This window comes from Zalophus californianus, chromosome 12 (genome assembly GCF_009762305.2).
Source record: "Zalophus californianus isolate mZalCal1 chromosome 12, mZalCal1.pri.v2, whole genome shotgun sequence".
NCBI lineage: Eukaryota > Metazoa > Chordata > Mammalia > Carnivora > Otariidae > Zalophus > Zalophus californianus.
The window spans coordinates 78,106,215-78,125,627 of NC_045606.1; the positions used below are offsets into that span (position 1 = coordinate 78,106,215).

The following is a 19,413-nucleotide window of genomic DNA, read 5'->3' on the forward strand; positions in this document are numbered from 1 at the left end:
ACATTCATTTAAACAGTAATTCTTGCTTTAGAAGCATTTATCTGACACCCGATTGTCCCCAATAGCCACTTCAGAGAAAATGTGACTTGTAAAGACTAACCCTATCTTGATGGTTCAAGGCTTCTTGGAACAGCTAACATAATGCATAGAGTAAAAGTACTCAGGTCAGTATAAACATTAGACCAACTTAACAGCTGCCGGATGAATGGTTTCCTAGGATGTAAGTTTTTGAAAGCTATTTTTTCTTCTGAAAACATGTCTCAAAGTTTCCACACACAACAAAACATCAATGTAGGTCTGCTTTGGAATACACAGGAATGATCCGCCCCCCCCCCCCCCCCCCCCCCCCCCCCCCCCCCCCCCCCCCCCCCCCCCCCCCCCCCCCCCCCCCCCCCCCCCCCCCCCCCCCCCCCCCCCCCCCCCCCCCCCCCCCCCCCCCCCCCCCCCCCCCCCCCCCCCCCCCCCCCCCCCCCCCCCCCCCCCGTAGGCTCTGACAGTTACAAGTGGCTATCTACCTGAATACATAAAAAACAGGAAGCCTAATTCTGGGGCATGTGAATTCTCTGTTCTGCATGTATGTGTGTGTGCTGACAAGTGGTCTAAAATTACCCGCACACACATGAATGTGGACCTTTCCCGGCATGTATTCCACCTAGTGAAGGGAAACATTATGTGTCTTTTTTACTGAAAGCCTTACTGATTCCCAAACTTGTGCTCCCCAGAGACAATTGGAACAGAAACACAGAGGGTGGATTTCTATCACAGTAGGGCCAACTCCTTTGCTTTTAGAACAGCTTGAAGAGAAGGAAAAGGGGAGACAATAAAGAAAAACAACGGAGAAGAGAAAGAGCCTGGAGAATCTGGCTGCTAGTGGAGATAGCTAGGAAGCCCCCTACAGACACAGACACAGGACCTGGGCTCCAGCTGAAGCTCTACAGACAACCTGGTGTGAGGAGCTTATGCAAATGCGCTCTGCCCGGCTCTCCCTCCCTGCTCCTCTTTTCATACCCTCCTCTCTCCAAATTTGTGTCTGAGCAGCAGGAGGAAGTGAAATACCAGACTGAGGCTCCTCTTTGGGGTAGAACAGGAAAGGCATACACATACAGGAGATGGGCTTCAAGCTTCTCACTTCCCTCTTCCCTGGAAAGTGCTGCAGAGCATACAGGGATCAAGGTGCTCAGACCTCTGAGCGGTTCCATGTTCTTAAACATGCACTTGATATGTTCAGTGCTTATCTGTATTTGCCATAGATTTCGTTTTTTAAAAGATTTTACTTTTAAGTAATCTCTATACTCAGTGTGGGGCTCGAACTTACAACCCCAAGATCAAGAGTTGCGTGCTCTACTGACTGAGCCAGCCAGGTGCCCCAGCCGTATGTTCATTTTTTAACTCAAGAGTAATCAAATGTCATCAAAAGGCTATTGGATATAAAACTGTAGAGCTTCTACATTTTAGACTGGATGGATTTGGACACATCTTAAAATCAAGAGATGAGCCACTAAAGAGGTTCCTTATACCCTTTTTATCGAAAGGCAGGGAAAGGCATGGACCCCAGGGGCCATCACATTCGCCTGTAATATACACCTTTAGACTGCTGACACCTGATCTAGCCAAAAGCAGGGAGAGGAGAAGGAGGGAAGGAGGGGGTGAGGAGGGGAGCAGGGAAGGAGGAGGAGGAGAGGGAGAGAGAGAGAGACACAAAAAAAATTAAAAAGGAAGAAAAGTATACTAAATGTACTACCCAAGGACAAACCCAAATAGGATAAGGCTCGTTAGGTTTTTATGAGATTTTGCTATTGTAAACTTATCTGACTAGCTGGGACTTTCACTAATGTTAAAATTGCCGGGAACTTCCAGAATCTGTTCTAGCTGCACAGTCGGAGGAGGTGGTCTGGAAACACTGGGGGTGGGAGCAGCCAGGTGGCCTCAGAATTCATATTGTACATGTACATTCTGCAAAGAGAAGAGCTCACATCGGCCACATAGAGATGATAGAAGGTTAGCTAGAAAGTTATTCCTCAGGGGGTCCAGACAGCTTCCAAAGACACAGACACACCAAAAGAGATCACAGAGAAGAATTGATCTGCACAGACAGTTACATTACCTAACCTAAAACTGGTATGTTTTATTTGGATTAACAGATTGAATTTTTGATAAAAATCTGCAAAGTTTTTGTCTGCAACAATAAAAGCCTATACAATTTCTATCAGAATATTTCAAATCGGATTGATAATCCTACATACCAGGGCTTTGGCAAAGCACAGTCCATTTCTTCGACTAATTCTCCCTACATTCACCCTCAAAAGTGAAGTGTATGTGCTTCTCCAGCAGATGACTCTGACTTTCGATCAAGATTAACCTTTAAGGAATTTGTACCTCATGGAGCCCAGGGAATTCAGCAATCAGACACAGGTCTGAAACCCTCGTCCCCCTACGCTCAGGTACATATCCTCATTTCACCTGACTGTTGTTAACGTAAACACTCCAGAAATGAAAACTAATCAAATGCCAGTATAATCTAGCATTCTTAAAAGATTTTGGTCCTTCTCTTGGGAAGAACTTTAAAGGTATTGGATTGTCAGTTCTGGAAATGAAAGCATTTTACTATAGTTGAGAACACATCCTACACAAGGAGCCCCTATTAATGTGCTTTCATCCTCAGTGGATGGGCCATCGGATGCTGGGGGCACCGAGGGCAGAGCATTACCTAAGTAAGACCCATGCAGTTGGTGGAGAACAACGCTTTCTAAACACTGGTGGTTTTGTGGTCTCAACATCTGTCCCCGAGGAACTGGCCTGAGACTGCTGACTCATTACACACAGCTGTCACATGAGCAGATCATTCGCTCACTAATGACTCCATTAAACACCATTCTGGGCTGCGGTTGAGCACGTTTGCATCATCATGTGCCACGCGAGAAAACGGAATCGTAACTCAGGAGCACAGAAGGGGCTGCCTTGTGGAAAAGGACTTGGGGAGGTTTCATCTCACTAATGACATATAACAAATTTACTGGAGACTCTGGAGAAGTAATTCCCTAAAATTCAGAAAACTATCCCTACTAGGTTTATCTAGGTAAGCATATATTTTACAAGATTCCAAATTGTGTAATAATCTAGTTTTTAATTTGTTGCTTACTACAGAATGAGGTCCACTGGCTCACCTCCGCATGTAACATATTTGCTAATTTGCAACAATTCCAAAACTTATCCCAAGCACAGAGAGGGAAAGCCTGTGCAATTATGTGGGTATATTTATTGGTGACTAAAAGCAAAGTATAAAATCCTTCTTTTGCACGAAATTCTTGCTTACCACTTTTCATAGTTGCTAATGGGTTTTACACCTGCACATTTTGAATTACATTAATTGTGTGAAAGTTGTGGGAAACTAATTGTCTCTGGTGAGAAGGTACATGTGCAAACATAATGAACAGTAGCAGATTACTTTTCAAAGCCATCTACCTGTTAATATAAAGAACCGTTTGACAATGCAACAATGTTTTGTTATTTGTGTGGGTGCCTGTTTTTCTTTTGAGGTACTAGAGACAGTTGTTTCTTACAGGGGAGGATTTTTAAAGCGGTGACAACAGATCAGTCTGTTCATTCAACAACTATTTACTATGCGTATTATGTGTCAGGTACTGCCACGTATATTAAAATAAAAGCAGATGGATAAATCCAGTATCAATGGGAAGAGGCAAGATGATTCTATAAACCTGATGAGAAATGGATGGACTTATAAAGAGACGTAAGACAGTATTTCTGAGTAGACCATCAAAGGCTTACATCTGGGTACTGAAAAACGTGAAAAGATAGAGAGATGAGCTATGATATCCAAGCCAGCTGCTTCCTCATTCAGATGATTAGAGGTAATAAATCATGTTGTAGGTGCTCAGGGAATGATAATTACTGAACATTCTATAACACCTATCAATCACTTACTATATCTGTAAGGTTGTATGCTATGGTATTAGAAATACATCTTTTCCCCTTGAATTGCTCAAAGAATGAAATACGTGTGCATGTGCACAAATTATGGCCAATTACCTAATGTCTATATCTGGGTTAAATAAGTATGAAATTCACAAATAGTGGGCCCTCTCATCCACTTTCAGAGCTACCTAAGCCCTTCTACTTGGTTGAGAATTGTCAGCCCAGTAGAGTCACCCTGAGTTTGACTCCTGGGCAGCAACTCTAAGACTTATGAGAGTGAACATATCCATAGAGCACAAAAACATTTTGACTTATCAAAACACATATATAAAACCGATAGATATATATATATATAGTATCTAGTCACTTTTGTATGCATAAAAATTTTCATATCATGTTCCTCTGAGGTTCTGGGTGGTAATTCAAGACAACCTTGTGTGGAGGAGAGGAAAGGCTCCTGACACACAGGCCTGCCTCTTCCCTGTCTCTGGTAATGGTTACTTCCCAGGCCATGAGTGGGAAGAAAGACTGTATCACTGGTGGGCATGTACCTTATTGAAATCCACAATTGGGTTCTTCTGCATGAAGTGACCTTAGGAATGGCCTCCTGGTCCTCAAATTTACAGGTACCCTGATATATAGTATATGTCATCCAAACCTCCAAATTTTCCTAGTATTGGTAAAAGTATATACTATAGATATATGCACCTTGAAAATATTAATAATCATTCTGCTTCTGAATTTATTTAGAATTTTGTTTAAAGGAGGGTGAATTCATTTTGTTTTAAATAATTTTATCCTTAAAAAACCTAAGAGCAGTTTGTAGATTCTGCAGCCTAACAGGGAAGAAACATTCCCCTTGACATTATTTAGGGCTTAAGTATTTATGTGTTTTAATGTGTCTCTGGGTATTGCTATGTTATAATAAGCTGTTAGTGTTATACACATACACGGAAAACATAAACCTGAAAATTGAATTAATTATATTAACTTGAAAAGATGAAAATAAAAAGTGTACATTTACACAAATAATAACTCAAATGAAAGTGTGCTTTTACAAAAAAAAAAAAAAAAGAAAAGAAAAAAAAAGAAAGACTTACCCATTGACTACCAAACTGGATCATGCCATGGAGAAAAAAAAAAGACGATGAAGGAGAACATATGGGAAGAGTAAAGAAATGAAAAAGTAATTACAATGAGAAAAGCAGCAACAAAATAACTTACACAGATAATCTAAGAAAAATAAATCCTTTTCACCCAATCGCCCCTCTCAACAAAAATAAATCATGGGGTAAAATAAGCTGTGTTTCTGAATATAGAACCAAACAAAACATGAATCAAAGTAAAAAAAAAAAGGGACATTTATTAAAAAAAAAAAGTTTTTTTTAGTACATTTCTACTTGATCTTTAAAACATGGAAACTTTTGTGTAAATAAAAATATTTCATATGCTATTTTCTGTGCCTTGTTTTTTGAATGCAAACTCTGGATACTCTAGATTTGTATAAACAAAGCAGGTAGCTTTCTAGCTTTCTTATTTGCTTGTGAAAAGCAAGGTTTATGTAAATATACAACACCTAAGTTGTTAAAAGCTTCAATGGCCACGTGTAAAATTTTGGGCAGTCTTCACATAAAAAAGAAGAAACTAATGGGAGCAAAGGATAAAGGGCCTTCCATTATTACAGTAAGGAAAAGACCAAACACTTCTATTGGAAAAGTTGGGTCTTTTAATCTAATCAAGTGAGAGACTTCTGGACACAGCATCCAGCACCCTCTGCCAGGGCACCCCGTGCTGCCTATTCATATGTGACACTCAGTTCACTTACCTCTTGTCCTCCATCCAGGGCACAAAGTTTGGTGCTTTGCTTTTTGGCATCGACCAATACATTAAACATTGTACACACAGAGGCAGGAATGCGCAAGTCAGTGGTTTTGCTTGCCTTTTGCAGCTTGACTTCAAATGCAGTTCTTGTTCTATTCATTAAAACATGAATTCAGGGTAAGAAATTCTGAAATATGTCTTACCTGTTTAGTGAAAGTGAAATCAACACTACAACATGCTAATTTAAAACATGCAAATAAGGAGTGTGGCATTGCTTGGGAGCTAGGGGTGGGATGCTCTTCTTTGTCAGGTGTCTCATATGAAAGATCAGGGAGATATTTTATATTAAACAGATTTGCAGTCACGCAGACAATATCTCTATTCAAAGGAAGCTATTTGTTATATCTAGTGTAAAACTTTTTATGGAAAAACCGCTTAGTTTTACTTAACTGCCTGAATTAATTTCCAAGTATAAAAACCACTGGCTTCTCTACATTAAAGCAGAACAAATCTTCTGCGTGAGGGTTTACCAAATAAAAAAAAAAAAGTACAAGTTTGGAAAACCCTAAAACATCATGATTAATGTACAACAGAGAATGGATAATTCTTTTGTGTCACTTAGATTTTCTTTCAAATACCCAAAGTTGTAGGTAGGTGTTCGAAAGAAAGTTTGTAACAGGCAATTTGGAATTGTTTATGTGAAAGTATCCAAAGAATACCCATAGATTTGAGACATTAGAATCACATATGACAAATATGATATTTTTAAAACATTAAATAATCTAATTCATGGCCTTGCCTTAGGAAGCTATTAAACATTATTCTAAAGACGAGATTTTTCTTAACTTTGAAGAATTCAGGATTATTCAATTGCTCCAACCAGTGTTTACTCCAATATGCTGCCCACATTGTTCTGTATGCATCATGAACAAGGGCAATGGGAAAAACAATGCTTGGCTAATTAGCGATACACTGTTGATTTTGTAAGAACTATTAAAGAAAATGAAAGCACATCTGGAGGAATTCAAAGCCTCATAACTTATTTCTGATTAAGTTCTGAAGAATGTAACTGGATAGTTGACGTGGAAAGCTCCTTTGACGTGGAAAGAGAATACCAGAAAACAGAAAAAGTGATGGCCCTGATCATAATTTGGGTTTGCCATGCTGTTTCACAGCAGACACTGTGCGTAACGCATAAAGTACTTAACTGCCCTTTTCCATATGTCTCAGGAAGTACTGCCTTGGGAACTGAAAGCACAGTATTCCCAGAGAGACAACAATAAAGCACCACAGAAAGGATTAATATAGTATGGATGCTGCTGAGAAGGGTAATGTGAGGAGGCGTTAAAAAAAAAAAAAAAAAGTTTTAGGCCAATTTTATCAGTTACAGAGTTACAGGAGGCCCCAGAATTTAGGTCTGAGAACCCAACGTTCATTAAATTTTGTTGTGGTAGTACATATTGAAACTTTCCTTGTGACAACTGGTAACAGGTACTTGGTGAAAAGTGCTACTCTGGGTGCTGGCGTACAAAGCAGCAACTTGAAAACACAGGTCTACCTTTTGACACAGGCCTCTATCATATCACTGGCCATTAGTTTAAGTCTTTGCTCTAAGTGGTGGGCAAATTCTTGTTCTGGCCAGTGCAGATCAAAGACAAACATTTGCAGTGCATCGAGTTTCCAAAAGAGGTCTTCTGATGTTGCTGAGCCATTGCTAGAAGAAAAAGGAAACATGAAGAGCATCATGAACTTCCACTGTTAGCTGTGAGGATAGCCAACACATTGTTTTTTGCCTTAAAATCTCAGTAATTGGTATTTTCTTTATTCAACCTTCTAAATCTCTTCCTTTTCACTTCTTAATGAATACGGTGAGGAAAAAAACCAAACCAAAACAAATAGAAATGAATATAGTAGGGTTTCATAGAAAGGGATAGAATGCATATGGGTACTTTACTAAGGAAAAGAAATCAAATTGTACATGGAAGAACAAACATTTTAAATGCTTTTTTAACCAATCCATAGGATACAGATAAAATACATAAATATTTCCTCCTGGAGATTCAGAAGAGTATGTTCTATGCAAGAAAGTCCACACGAGAGCTACTAGGAGCTTCACTCCTCTACTCATGCATACACGTGTGCCTTTGTCATCACAGTGGTTTCTGTCTACAGACAGGTGCGTAGCGTACAGATCCTTCAGTTTCTCAAGGACAGGGGAAGGGGAAACAGGTAGTGCACGTGAGAAAACAGGCTGAGCAGGGAAGCAAATCTTATGCCTATTTTGAAATGCTCCGTGACTTTTCTAGCTCATAATGAAACCTAACAGTATGACGTACAGTCTAACAGAGAAATGACATTCAGGGTGCCCTGAAGTGGGAACAAAATCATGTATTTCAGGTCATTCCATCTTTCTAACTTGGGGCCTGGATTTGCTATGCATTCACTGCTGTGGCAAAATTAATCCAGGGAACTAGAGTTTCAGACCGTGGATGAAGGTAATTTGTAGCAAAGTACACATGATATTTGGGCAAAGGATAATACTACTACTTTCCACTATGCAAGTATATAGCCTAACAGGGAAACAGAGGTTTTGAAAGTAAAGTAATCCTATGTTCAAACACGCTGAAACTTAACAGTAAAAGATAACAAAAGGAGAAAAAAGGTGCTGTGCAGATTCAGTTCTCAGCTTTCCCGTAAGTGCTTACCATACACTAACCTAAAAATTGTATTGTTAGTGTGCAAAAGAACACGAGAGAAATGAAATAATTTATCACAGGAGCACAGTGGGAAACTTTTAAAAAAATAAAATTCTTTTAAATACCCCCTTTGTTTAGCTAAACCTATCAATTATTTGGCTTAAAAAAATGCCTCCTTCTCTGGCTAATTAAAGGCTTATTTCCCTCCCCCACCTCCACCTCAGCATCTTTCCTGCATCACCAACCTCCTTTGTGTTCCTTCTCCCATTCCGCCAGTAATTCCTCATGGTCTCCTTGCCTAGCCAAGATGCGCTCACAGTTAAGTGCTCAATGGACCATTCTCAGCAAAGCACTGAATGCCACCCATAGCTCTCTACTCAGTATCTCGTAACCTTAAAAATCAGTGCCCCTAAAGTACCATTAAACAAAGGAACCAGACAACACCATGTTGACACTGCTTTGAAAAATGTTAGAAAAAAACACTATATTTATTTCTCCCTTTTGCCATATATATAATAAAAATAAGAGGAAAAAAATGACCAGGCAAAATCTTCTTATATATCCAGAGTGTACAATGTGGTAAATTAGAGGACTTATATTAAGAGCAATTGAATCTAATTGGTTAAAGAAGCAAATCTAATAATTTTTTACTTTGGAGAAATATAAAGTAGCTATTTGAAACATGTATGTATTCCTAATAGCATAACAAAACAACAAAAACCATCATCAAAACAAAATCTGAAGTAGTGAAGATGGGATTCTATTGAAAATGGACTCTCTCATAACATATGACAATTAAATCTTCATAGAGAGTATGGATATATGTTTCTTCTGTTCTTTGATGCTATGGAATGATAAATGTACTTAATTGGGAACATAATTAAGGTAACAAGTGTTTGCTATAATTAAATAGAAAAAAATGTAAAGAGGTTTTCTCCTGAGCTGTAATTTATAACCTGCAATTTACTCAGAACTTTTTCATTTTAAAATTATTTTTAATCAGTGACCTATTCCGAAAGTATGATTAACAGATTAAAGAACTCAAACATGAATAAGGAACTCTGAGATAACTTCCTAAAAATGCCAGTAGGAAACTTATCTTATTGGCACCTACTTTTAGAGCTAAAAAAACCCAAAAAACAAAAACCAAAAAAACCCAAGAAGGAAGACATGGAGAAGCCCCTCCTAAGGTGATACTGATACATTAGTAGGTCAGGATGTATCTTTAAAGCATTGGTTATATTCTATTTTTTTAATTCCTTACATATATAAAATGGACTTTTTTTTTTTTTTTTGCTATTTAATGCTTTATAATGAAAGTTCAAAAAACTAAGAGTGCCTGGCTGGTTCAGTTGGTGGAGAATGTGACCCTTGATCTTGGGGTTATGGGTTGAAGCCCCGCATTGGGGGTAGAGATTACTTAAAAATAATAAAAATAAAATCTTTAACAAAAAAACCCACCCAGAACCCAAAAAACTAGTGATTACATCATAACATTGTAAGTAATTTTGAGCACCCTGATGAAGAGCCTAATGCTGATAATCCTAGCAGGTAAAGATAAGAGTGATTAACTTGTAAAACAGGTTTTTTATTTACTCAGAATGATGAAAGTATGAGCACTTTATTTACAAAGCCACAATTTGTCATGATTCCTGTCCTGAGATGCAGGTCATTTTAAAAAGGGGCTCCCAATAAATGAGATTCAGGTTTCACACATGCCTCAAAGCTAAAAAAATAAAGACACACACACACACAAAATCTAAATTTCACAAGGTAATGCCCACAATAATGTTTTTGGTTAAAATCAAGGGTGTTAAACAGATGAGGAATGAGGAAGAAGAGGAGTTAAATTATAAAACAGTATTAAGCACAAAAACACATAAACTTAGAAAGATACATTATTCTTCCTAGATAATTGCCAAGCACACACAGACACCACTCTATACACTATAACTGCCCCAAGCATTTGTCTGAAAGAAAAAGATTCACATGTAACCTAACATCCCGATAACTATCATGGGCACAGTGATGATGTTTAACTTGGAGAGATATTGTTAAGATATTTTGCAAGTTATTCTTCTCCTTCTTGGTCTTCTTTCTTTTCTTGAGGGTATGTAGCCTTGGGGAGCAGATGTAACAGTGGTGGGAGGACAGGCAGAAGCGATGCTGGGCAAATTCTTAGCCCAGCATCCTTATATTCTCTGGAAGCCGAACACATGAACAAGAGGAGTGAGAGCTTTGTGGTCAGGCAAACCTGGGTTCAAAGCTTGCCTCTGTCACTTACTTACTGTGGGACCTCAGGCAACTTCTGTTTCTTAACCTCTTTATGACTTAGTTTCCTAAGTCCCTAAAATAGGGACAATGACATTTACATCCCAGGGTTGTCCAGAGGCTTAGCTGAGAAAAAGATCTGGCACTTTACCTGGAACATAGTAAGTGTTCAATGAATGGTAGCTATTTTTCTTCTAATTATTATTCTTTCTAGCTGACGTCATATGAGATCTTGGGCAAAGCATGGACTATTATTGAGTTCATTTGCTTGCTCTGAGTCTCATACTTTTGAAAACTATACAGTTAATAAATAATGATGATTGATGACAGTAATAATAACGATAAAAATCATAATGTAGCATAGGAGTAGTTAGTATTTATTGAGAGCCTAGGATGTGCCAGGCACTTTTCATCATTTTTTTCTTTTTTATCCTCACAAAAATGTCTTTAAATTAGGTGTCATAACCATTTCAGCACTGGGGAAACTGAGGCTAAGAAAGATTTAATGATTACTAAACTAGGATCTAAACTCGAATTTCAAAGCCTATGTCCTTTTTGTTTTAGTGACTCTCAGTTACTGAGTCTGCAATAGGTGGGCTGACCACAACATAGAGCTAACAGATATGGTTTTTATGATATAAAGATTATTTAAAAATAACAAAGTGCATCAACTGATAGATGAAAGGACTTGCTGGTGTTAGGAAATAAAGGACGATCGCTTCTCTGCAACCTGAAATATTATTTCTTTAAAAGTGCAACTAAGATAAAATAGAAAAACATTATATTCTTAAACAATTCTTACGATGGTTTTCTTCATGTACAAGAGAAACTATATGGGCAGTAACAAAGTTGGAGCCAACTATGGCTCCTAGACATACTGTTACCACAGTGATTGCCGGAAGCGTGGTGTATCATTTAGGCTAGAGTCTACAACCTGGGTCACAAAATGACCTCTCACCTACAGATCACATATGAACTACATCAAGCCAGTGAGTGGTTTTTTTTTTTTTTTAATCTGTATCATTTATCATCGATTTGCTCAGCTTAGCTTAAGAGCTTAAAGAAACTCACACAAAACCAAAACATAGGATTCCTCAACCAACAATGATAAATGCCATGCAATCTGAACAAATGTGCACAGAACACAGCCCAGGCCATGCACTAGCTAACACACCACCAGGAAATAAGTGAGGGATACACACGTGGACTCATATAAAGAAGCCATCCACGAAGGAGTAGAAAAGCTAGGAATCTGTGGAAGATTAAGAGGCAGACTTGGAACTTTTGGAAGAGCTACAGTGGGAAGACTGTTGGCGATATTCCTGTAGAGAAACAAACAACGTGGGAAGGGACCAGCATAAGCAATAACCACAGATGGCCATGTGTAAAGTCATAAGGTCAGGACTAAAGAGACAGACGTTCTATGGACACTGGGCAAGATACCTACTTGACAGGCTGCCATGTCTCTTGCTCAAAACCTCTGTGAATTGACTGGGCGATGGAGGACTCCATGAGATCGACGTAGCGGACAACCAAGGGCACAAAGATTTCTTGCAAATGTTTGTGAAATTTTCCATTACATAAAAGTGCTGAAATAGTCAAGCAGAAACAGGGTTTGTCAGAGGGATCATATCAGGCATTTGGGAAAGAGGGGTGGAAAAAAACGTTTCCTGAAAGAGTCTGACACAGAAGAACTGGTAAAATACAGATGATAATGGATCTTGCTCCTCCTATTGAATATATCATGAAAGCTAATCAAGAAGTATAATTAACCTCCTAGACATGGCTGTCAAAATGCAAACAGATTCTATCTCTATAAAATCTTCCTGGCAGGTGGGATGTTTTTACTCTCTGAGAGGTTTAACACATGAGACATATGACCACTTGCTAGAGATTCAACAGAGCTGCTGGATACCTGGAAGGTCTTGACACATGTAAATAGAGCAATAAAGAGAGTTACAATCCCTGTGCTAGACGGTATATCACAGAAGAGCTAAACCCATTCAATTCTGAGAGCTAAGCTTGATTCATTCTAAGAAATACACTTAACTTAATTCACCAGTAGGATGACTGTGGCCTTGGGAATATCTATTCTGATTCATGAATTTTTCAGTTATTTGTGGATTTTCTTGTTAGTCATCAAGTTTTTCACATGTGTCTTTAAAAACATCATATGCATTTTTCAGGTGTCCATTTGTCTTTAATGAAATACACTATGGGACATCCCACCTAAAGCAGTTGTGGAAGTCTTAGAATTTGTGCTATTGGGATAGGACTGTCAAATAGGTAGGTAATAGGTAAGGTGCACCTCCCTACACCAGAAGGTGGATGCTTTCTATGCACAGGATGTAATTTCATTAGAAGAAAGGTCAGTGCTATCTGTAGATTGTGTCACACCCACCCACTCCCCTGCCAAATTCATTGAAATCCTAACACCCAATGTGATGGTGGGACCCTTGAGGGGGTAATTAAGTCATGGGAGCAGAGTCCTCATGAACAGGGTTAGTATTCTCATGAAATCTATGAAACAAGCTCTCATAGATTGGAGGAAAGATCACCCGGTAGAGGTAACAGCTAGTATGAAAGTTCTAGGCAAGGAACAAGCTCGTGTACTTCCAGAAGGACGAGAAAGCCAGTGTGGCAGGAGTAGAGTGAGAAAGGGGAAAAAATAGTCCAAGATTATGTCTACACAGTAGTACATGGTGAGAAGTATGTTCACAGGGAAGCATCATTATTTTTATTATTACTAAGCAGAGGAGTGCCATGATATCATATCTCTGGCTGCTGTGTGGAAAATGGAGTTGGTGACAAAGGGCAGAAGCAAGAAGGTGGCTCGCTCTCAGTGCTTGACTGCAACAGACCAGGTAAAGGATGACAGTGATAATGATGGTGACTTGGATTAGAGTGGCAGAGGTGGAAGATGGGGAAAAGTCTCTCAGTAACCCCATTCACTTTTATGAATCTGAATAGCTGCATGTGCTTATATACAAAATCTAGTAACTAGCAGTTTTAAAGTAATGCCTCATGAAATACTCAGCTAAATATGCCACCTTCCCCACATAATCTTCTTCAGGGCAAAAATACCCTGAAAGCTAAAAAAAACTTGGGCAAAGTATGTGATGCTTACCACAGTGGCATGAATACTGTTTTAACGGATTCTGAAATTTGTCAGAGGCTGGAAAACTATAGACATATAGAAGTGGGGCAGGAAGCAATTCTAAATACAGAGGAAAATACGACACTTTTTTTTTCTATTTCTAGTTAATATGGTTTAGTATTTTTTGTGCTTAAATAATTTTTTCTGGCTTATCTATATGCTAAAAGATTTCCTATTAAAGTGGGAATGATAATCATATTTAAAGATAAATGTCTTATTTAGAAGACTAATGTTATCTTAATGATGTTTTCATTAGCACACTGAAAGGAGCTTTATTTATTCCTGGAGATTCAATCACAGAGCTAGAAGGTACTATATAGATCACGCAGTTCAGTTCCTTTTGCCAAATGGCACCTAAATAAGGATGTTGAACATTAAGGATGAAATATTCTCACTCAAACCACCTAAATCACTGTGGTAAGCAAATTAAAAAATATACCCATATCTGAATTTACTGGCTCTCCACTTAAGAACTCTCTTTTTCTTCCTCCTCCTTGCCTGCATTTTTGGAGTGTCAAACATGGGGCTAAGTCCTTGATATGCATTCTCTCATTCAATCATCACAAATCTCTGTGACAAAAGCACTATTTTTTTTTTTTAATCTTATCAATAAGGAAGCTGAGGCACAGAGAATTTAGGGGCATGTGGTGAAGTCATCTAGTCATTAGGCAATAGAACAAAGCCCCCTCTTAACCCCATAGACTATATATATTACCATCACCCCTCAATTTACATTACCATAAATTATTATCTATCCATCTATCCATTCATAGAGTCGTCCAACCTATCAGCAGCATATCAGCATCTTTTAAGACCTAGAAATGTATAGATTATTTTAGGTAGAAAAAAATCTTGCAAATGACAAACACATTACTCCACATCTTAGATGAATTATATGTTTTTAGAATTAGAATTTTTATTTTTAAAAATTTTTTATTGTTATGTTAATCACCATACATTATTACATCATTAGTTTTGGATGTAGTGTTCCATGATTCATTGTTTGTGCATAACACCCAGAGCTCCATGCAGAGCGTGCCCTCTTTAATATCCATCACCAGGCCAACCCATCCCCCCACCCTCCTCCCCTCTAGAACCCTCAGTTTGTTTTTCAGAGTCCATCGTCTCTCATGGTTCGTCTCCCCCTCCGATTCCCCCCTCTCATTCTTCCCCTCCTGCTATCTTCTTCTTCTTCTTTTTTTAAACATATATCGTATTATTTGTTTCAGGGGTACAGATCTGTGATTCAACAGTCTTGCACAATTCACAGCGCTCACCATAGCACATACCCTCCCCAATGAATTAGAATTTTGAAAAACTCAGTGACACTATGAAAAAGTCAAGAGATTGAAGAAAACTATTATAGTCAATGAGCTGAAAAATGAATTAACACTGTGAAAATATTTAATGTGCTTATAATATACATCGAAAGCCAGACAACTTCACAGTGCCATATAGCTAGACTGTAGCCTAACTCTTAATTTATATGGCCTACTAATAAAAAACGGAGAGACCCATAGGCTCTACATCTTGACAGTGCTGTTAAGCACTGTCATTATTTCTAACTAGTCCAAGACATGCTCACTTAAGAAATTATTACATCTACAAATGAGTACTCTACCTCATCAATTCGAATGCTTCTTTATTATGCCTTTAGAGATTAGGTATGTTGGCTATTAAGTCATACTTAGTTTGTTAAAATGAAGCACATAGGAGAATCAACACTCAATGTTGTTATTAAATGTTATAATGATTCTAAGATTAAGTACCAGTTGACTCAAATGTAATTCTAGCAAGAGCTCTCTTTTTTGATACACTTGATAAGCACTGAATTCATTAACTTCTTAAATAAGCCTCCTTCTCTTGTATTCCCACCATGGGAGTGAAAATAGAGATTGTCCACTAGGTCACTATATCAGTACCTGGTGACTGTACCACAGGCTTGGCCTTTACTTTCTACATCTAATTAGTAATCAAGATCTGTGTATTTTTTTTTAATTTAAATTTTAGGTAGTTAACATACAGTGCAATATTGGTTTCTGGAGAATTCGTTGTTCATCATTTACATACAACACCCAGTGCTCCTAACAAGTGCCCTCCTTAACACCCATCACTGTGTTATTTTATGTCCTTAATTCTTAACACATCCCTTCCTTTCTTCATCACCACTGCTATTGCCCTACTTCTAACCTTCTCATCTCGTGCCTTGATTAGTGCAATAATCTCTTTACTGGTCTTCAGGATCCTAATTTTCCCTTTGTCAATCCATCTTCTTCAAACCTCAGAGCAGAGGGGCTTGCCAAAATATAAAACTATAATGTCCTTCCTAAAGATTATAATCTTTTAGTGGATCATCACAACCACCTTTCGATGGTTTGAAAGCCATCCACGATTTATCTTAAAAATGATCTCTCTGGCTCATCTCTGTTGCCTGACCCTCATATTTCCTGTGATCCAGCCATAATGATTTGCATGGTTTAGTTCAAGTCTACACTGAACTGCTTGAAACTTTTCTGGAAATGCTTTGTTCTGTTGTCCCCTTGCCCAGTTACTGGTTTCACCTGTTTTCTCTCTACCCCGTACAGGCTTCCATTGTGGTCCACAGCATATTTCTGCACCTGTTGACACTTCTATTTCTCCCTACAAGGGTGCAAAGTCTTTGAGGGAGGGACCATATCTGTATTTTTAGTATCCAGCAAAATGTCTGGCTCCAAGCAAGTGTTCAAATGTTTGCTGAATGAAAAACTACACAGATACAACATTAAAATGACTACATTATTATTCAGGAAACTAAGAACTTATTGAAGCCTGCATATTCTTCATATCTTATATAGAATATACAGTATTAACTAATATTGGTATGAAAGTCCTATTTTTGATCCATGTCCAAGATCAGACTGCTGAAAATTCTTCTGGATATGAATGTTGGCTATTTTATGTCTCATATTTTAATGAATGCGGCAAGGGGAGGATTTTTTCTGTTCAGTCATGACTCTTGATAGCAAACTTTCACATCCTGAAGATAGGGGAAGAAAATGTTTTCCTAAGACCTGTCACAGATGCTTAATTCTGGCCAAAAGTCTGCTCATGTTTCAGCAGAGTGTCCTTTTTATTTTTTTAAAAATCAAATTATAGACCCATTTTCCAAAGTTTTAGAAAATTGGAAATTGGCAGTATTACTTCTTTGGTAATTAGACTCAGGAAAGGGGAGAGAGGAAGGGAAGGAGGGCGGGGAGGAAGGAAGGAAAGAAAGAAAGAGGGAGAAACAGAAGAGGAGAAAGGAGGAGAAATAAAGAAAAAAAATGCAGAGGGGGCAAGAAAGAAAAGAGAAAGCGTGGTGTCAAAAGGCAGGACTATGGAAATACACACGCACTGTACTTGTGTATGGAAATGTGTGCTCTTTTTCTCAGTTGCCCATATGCCAGTTTGCATTCCGCTCCTATCAGACACTGTCAAAAGCCCTCTTAATATGTAGCCCCAGGCATCAGAATGAGTGTTTCTATCTTCTCCATCTGGTTTAGTAAGGATAGATTGTTATATGGGGCTGCCGCCTGTCCAAATCAAGCCTCTCCAAGGCACCCATTCTAACAGCTCATTGGAAGAGGCAAGTTCTCAGTATGGCCTTATCCAAGAAAGCTTCTGACATTATATCTGAGGTGTGGAAGTAGAAAGGACAGCTCAGGACTCTAAAAGAGCGGTTACAAGAATGTAAGTGAAGGACCAGCATCTACTTTGTTAAATCATCTTTTTTCCCCCAAAGATGCCACGTTTCCAAGTATCACCTTGTCAGAAAATAATGAAGCATCAATGACATCAAGCCTAACAGTACAATTAGAAATGGCAAAAGAAACAAAAAGGCTTAAATAAAAGGTAAACTAGGGATGCAGATGTGCCCAATTATTTTGAGCATCCCAATATTTAATAAATTAGTGTTGATTATTTACATACCAAAAAGAGTCTTACATTTACAAAAGTACTTGTATTTTTATTATTTATTTATTTATTTTTAAAAGATTTTTATTTATTTGACAGAGAGAGACACAGCAAGAGAGGGAACACAAGCAGGGGGAGTGGGAGAGGGAGAAGCAGACTTCCCGCAGAGCAGGGAGCCCCATGCGGGGCTCGATCCCAGGACTCTGGGATCAAGACCTGAGCCGAAGGCAGACGCTTAACGACTGAGCCACCCAGGTGCCCCTGTCATTAGCTTTTAATAGGAAGATTGTAACTGAGAATTTAAACTATGATCCAATTAACAATTACTGAGATAATAATCACTGGATAAATGAAGAATAAACAGATAAAAGAGTTCCTGTATTCTTTTTAGGGTAAAAATATGCTGTTGACTCCTGGGTCCATGTAACCCAATTTTATATTGTGCCACTCCCTTCCAATTAGTCAGCATTAATGGATTACTAGGAAGAATGACTTCCCCCACTAAAATTCTAAATAGGCATTTCGGAAGAAACGAGTAATTCATGACCAGCAAAACAAACAACACTGACCGTAATAAAAATAAGACTTGGCCATAAAACAATTATTCAAGGGACTACAAACTGTAGGGATCTTGCACAATGAAAGCCCACTGGACTAAGATATAAAATTAGTAGGCCACTCTCCATGTTGACAAATGCATATAATGAGGATCTCTACCACTGAAAATATGAACATGGGCTTCAGTAGAAAAGTCAGGAGGACTGCAGCCTAGAACAGACTTATGTAAAAGGAAGAAAATACACACACACAAACAAAAAAATCCCCGGAGATCTAGGAGTAGCACCCAGCCAAGAATCTGGCACGTTATTTAGGAACTCAGTACATGTGTGTTTACTGAATAAATACCAACAAAAATCCACTGCCTAAAGGAAACTTTGAAAGTGTGCTTTGTAAGTAGAATAGGAAATTCATTGGGTTTTATTTTCCTTTTACTTAAAACTTTGATATGTAAATTTATATAGTTTGGTAATGTTTAATTTGTACATTTATTAGCATAACAATCTCCTAAAACCACATCCAATTCTTCCTTTCCCCTTGGTACACTTGTTAAAAATTATCTACCTACCTACCTACCAAAGGAGTGAGAACCCTGGTGTTGCAATGTTTCCTATATTTTGGACAACAACTCCAAATCCAACAAATCCGAGTTTAAAACTATAATTAAAAATGCCATAGTACAGTACATATAATTGAGTTATATTTTTATAAACTATTGCATTATGGTGAGTAGGGTATATATGTCCATATGCCCTACTAGATGATATGCTTTTCAAGGGCCAGAACTGTTTTTAATCCATGTTTCTGCAAGGTGACTGGAATTTATAAATTTTAGGCATTGAGCACCTGTTTCTTGCAGGATTAATTCAGGAAAAAAACAATATCAACATTAACCAAGGCTTAGGGTAAAGATAAAGAAGTCTCACAGTCCTGTAGTTCTCATGCTGTCTTTTACGAGATTAATATAAAAGCCAAAGGGAAAAGTCTATAATTTTAGTCCAGTTATGTACAACCTTCTGATTGGGATTATGTTCCAAAATGCTT

General features: G+C 38.2%; 1 protein-coding gene across 1 annotated transcript in view; it reads right to left on the reverse strand.

Annotated features, from left to right (window-relative positions):
• Window positions 1-19,413, reverse strand: part of CADPS2 (calcium dependent secretion activator 2) — a 509,442-nt gene that overhangs the window by 49,358 nt on the left and 440,671 nt on the right. The window contains 5 exon segments of the mRNA XM_027573409.2: window positions 5,034-5,048; window positions 5,759-5,906; window positions 7,313-7,468; window positions 11,924-12,043; window positions 12,169-12,310. Coding sequence (XP_027429210.1) covers window positions 5,034-5,048; window positions 5,759-5,906; window positions 7,313-7,468; window positions 11,924-12,043; window positions 12,169-12,310 — 581 coding nt within the window.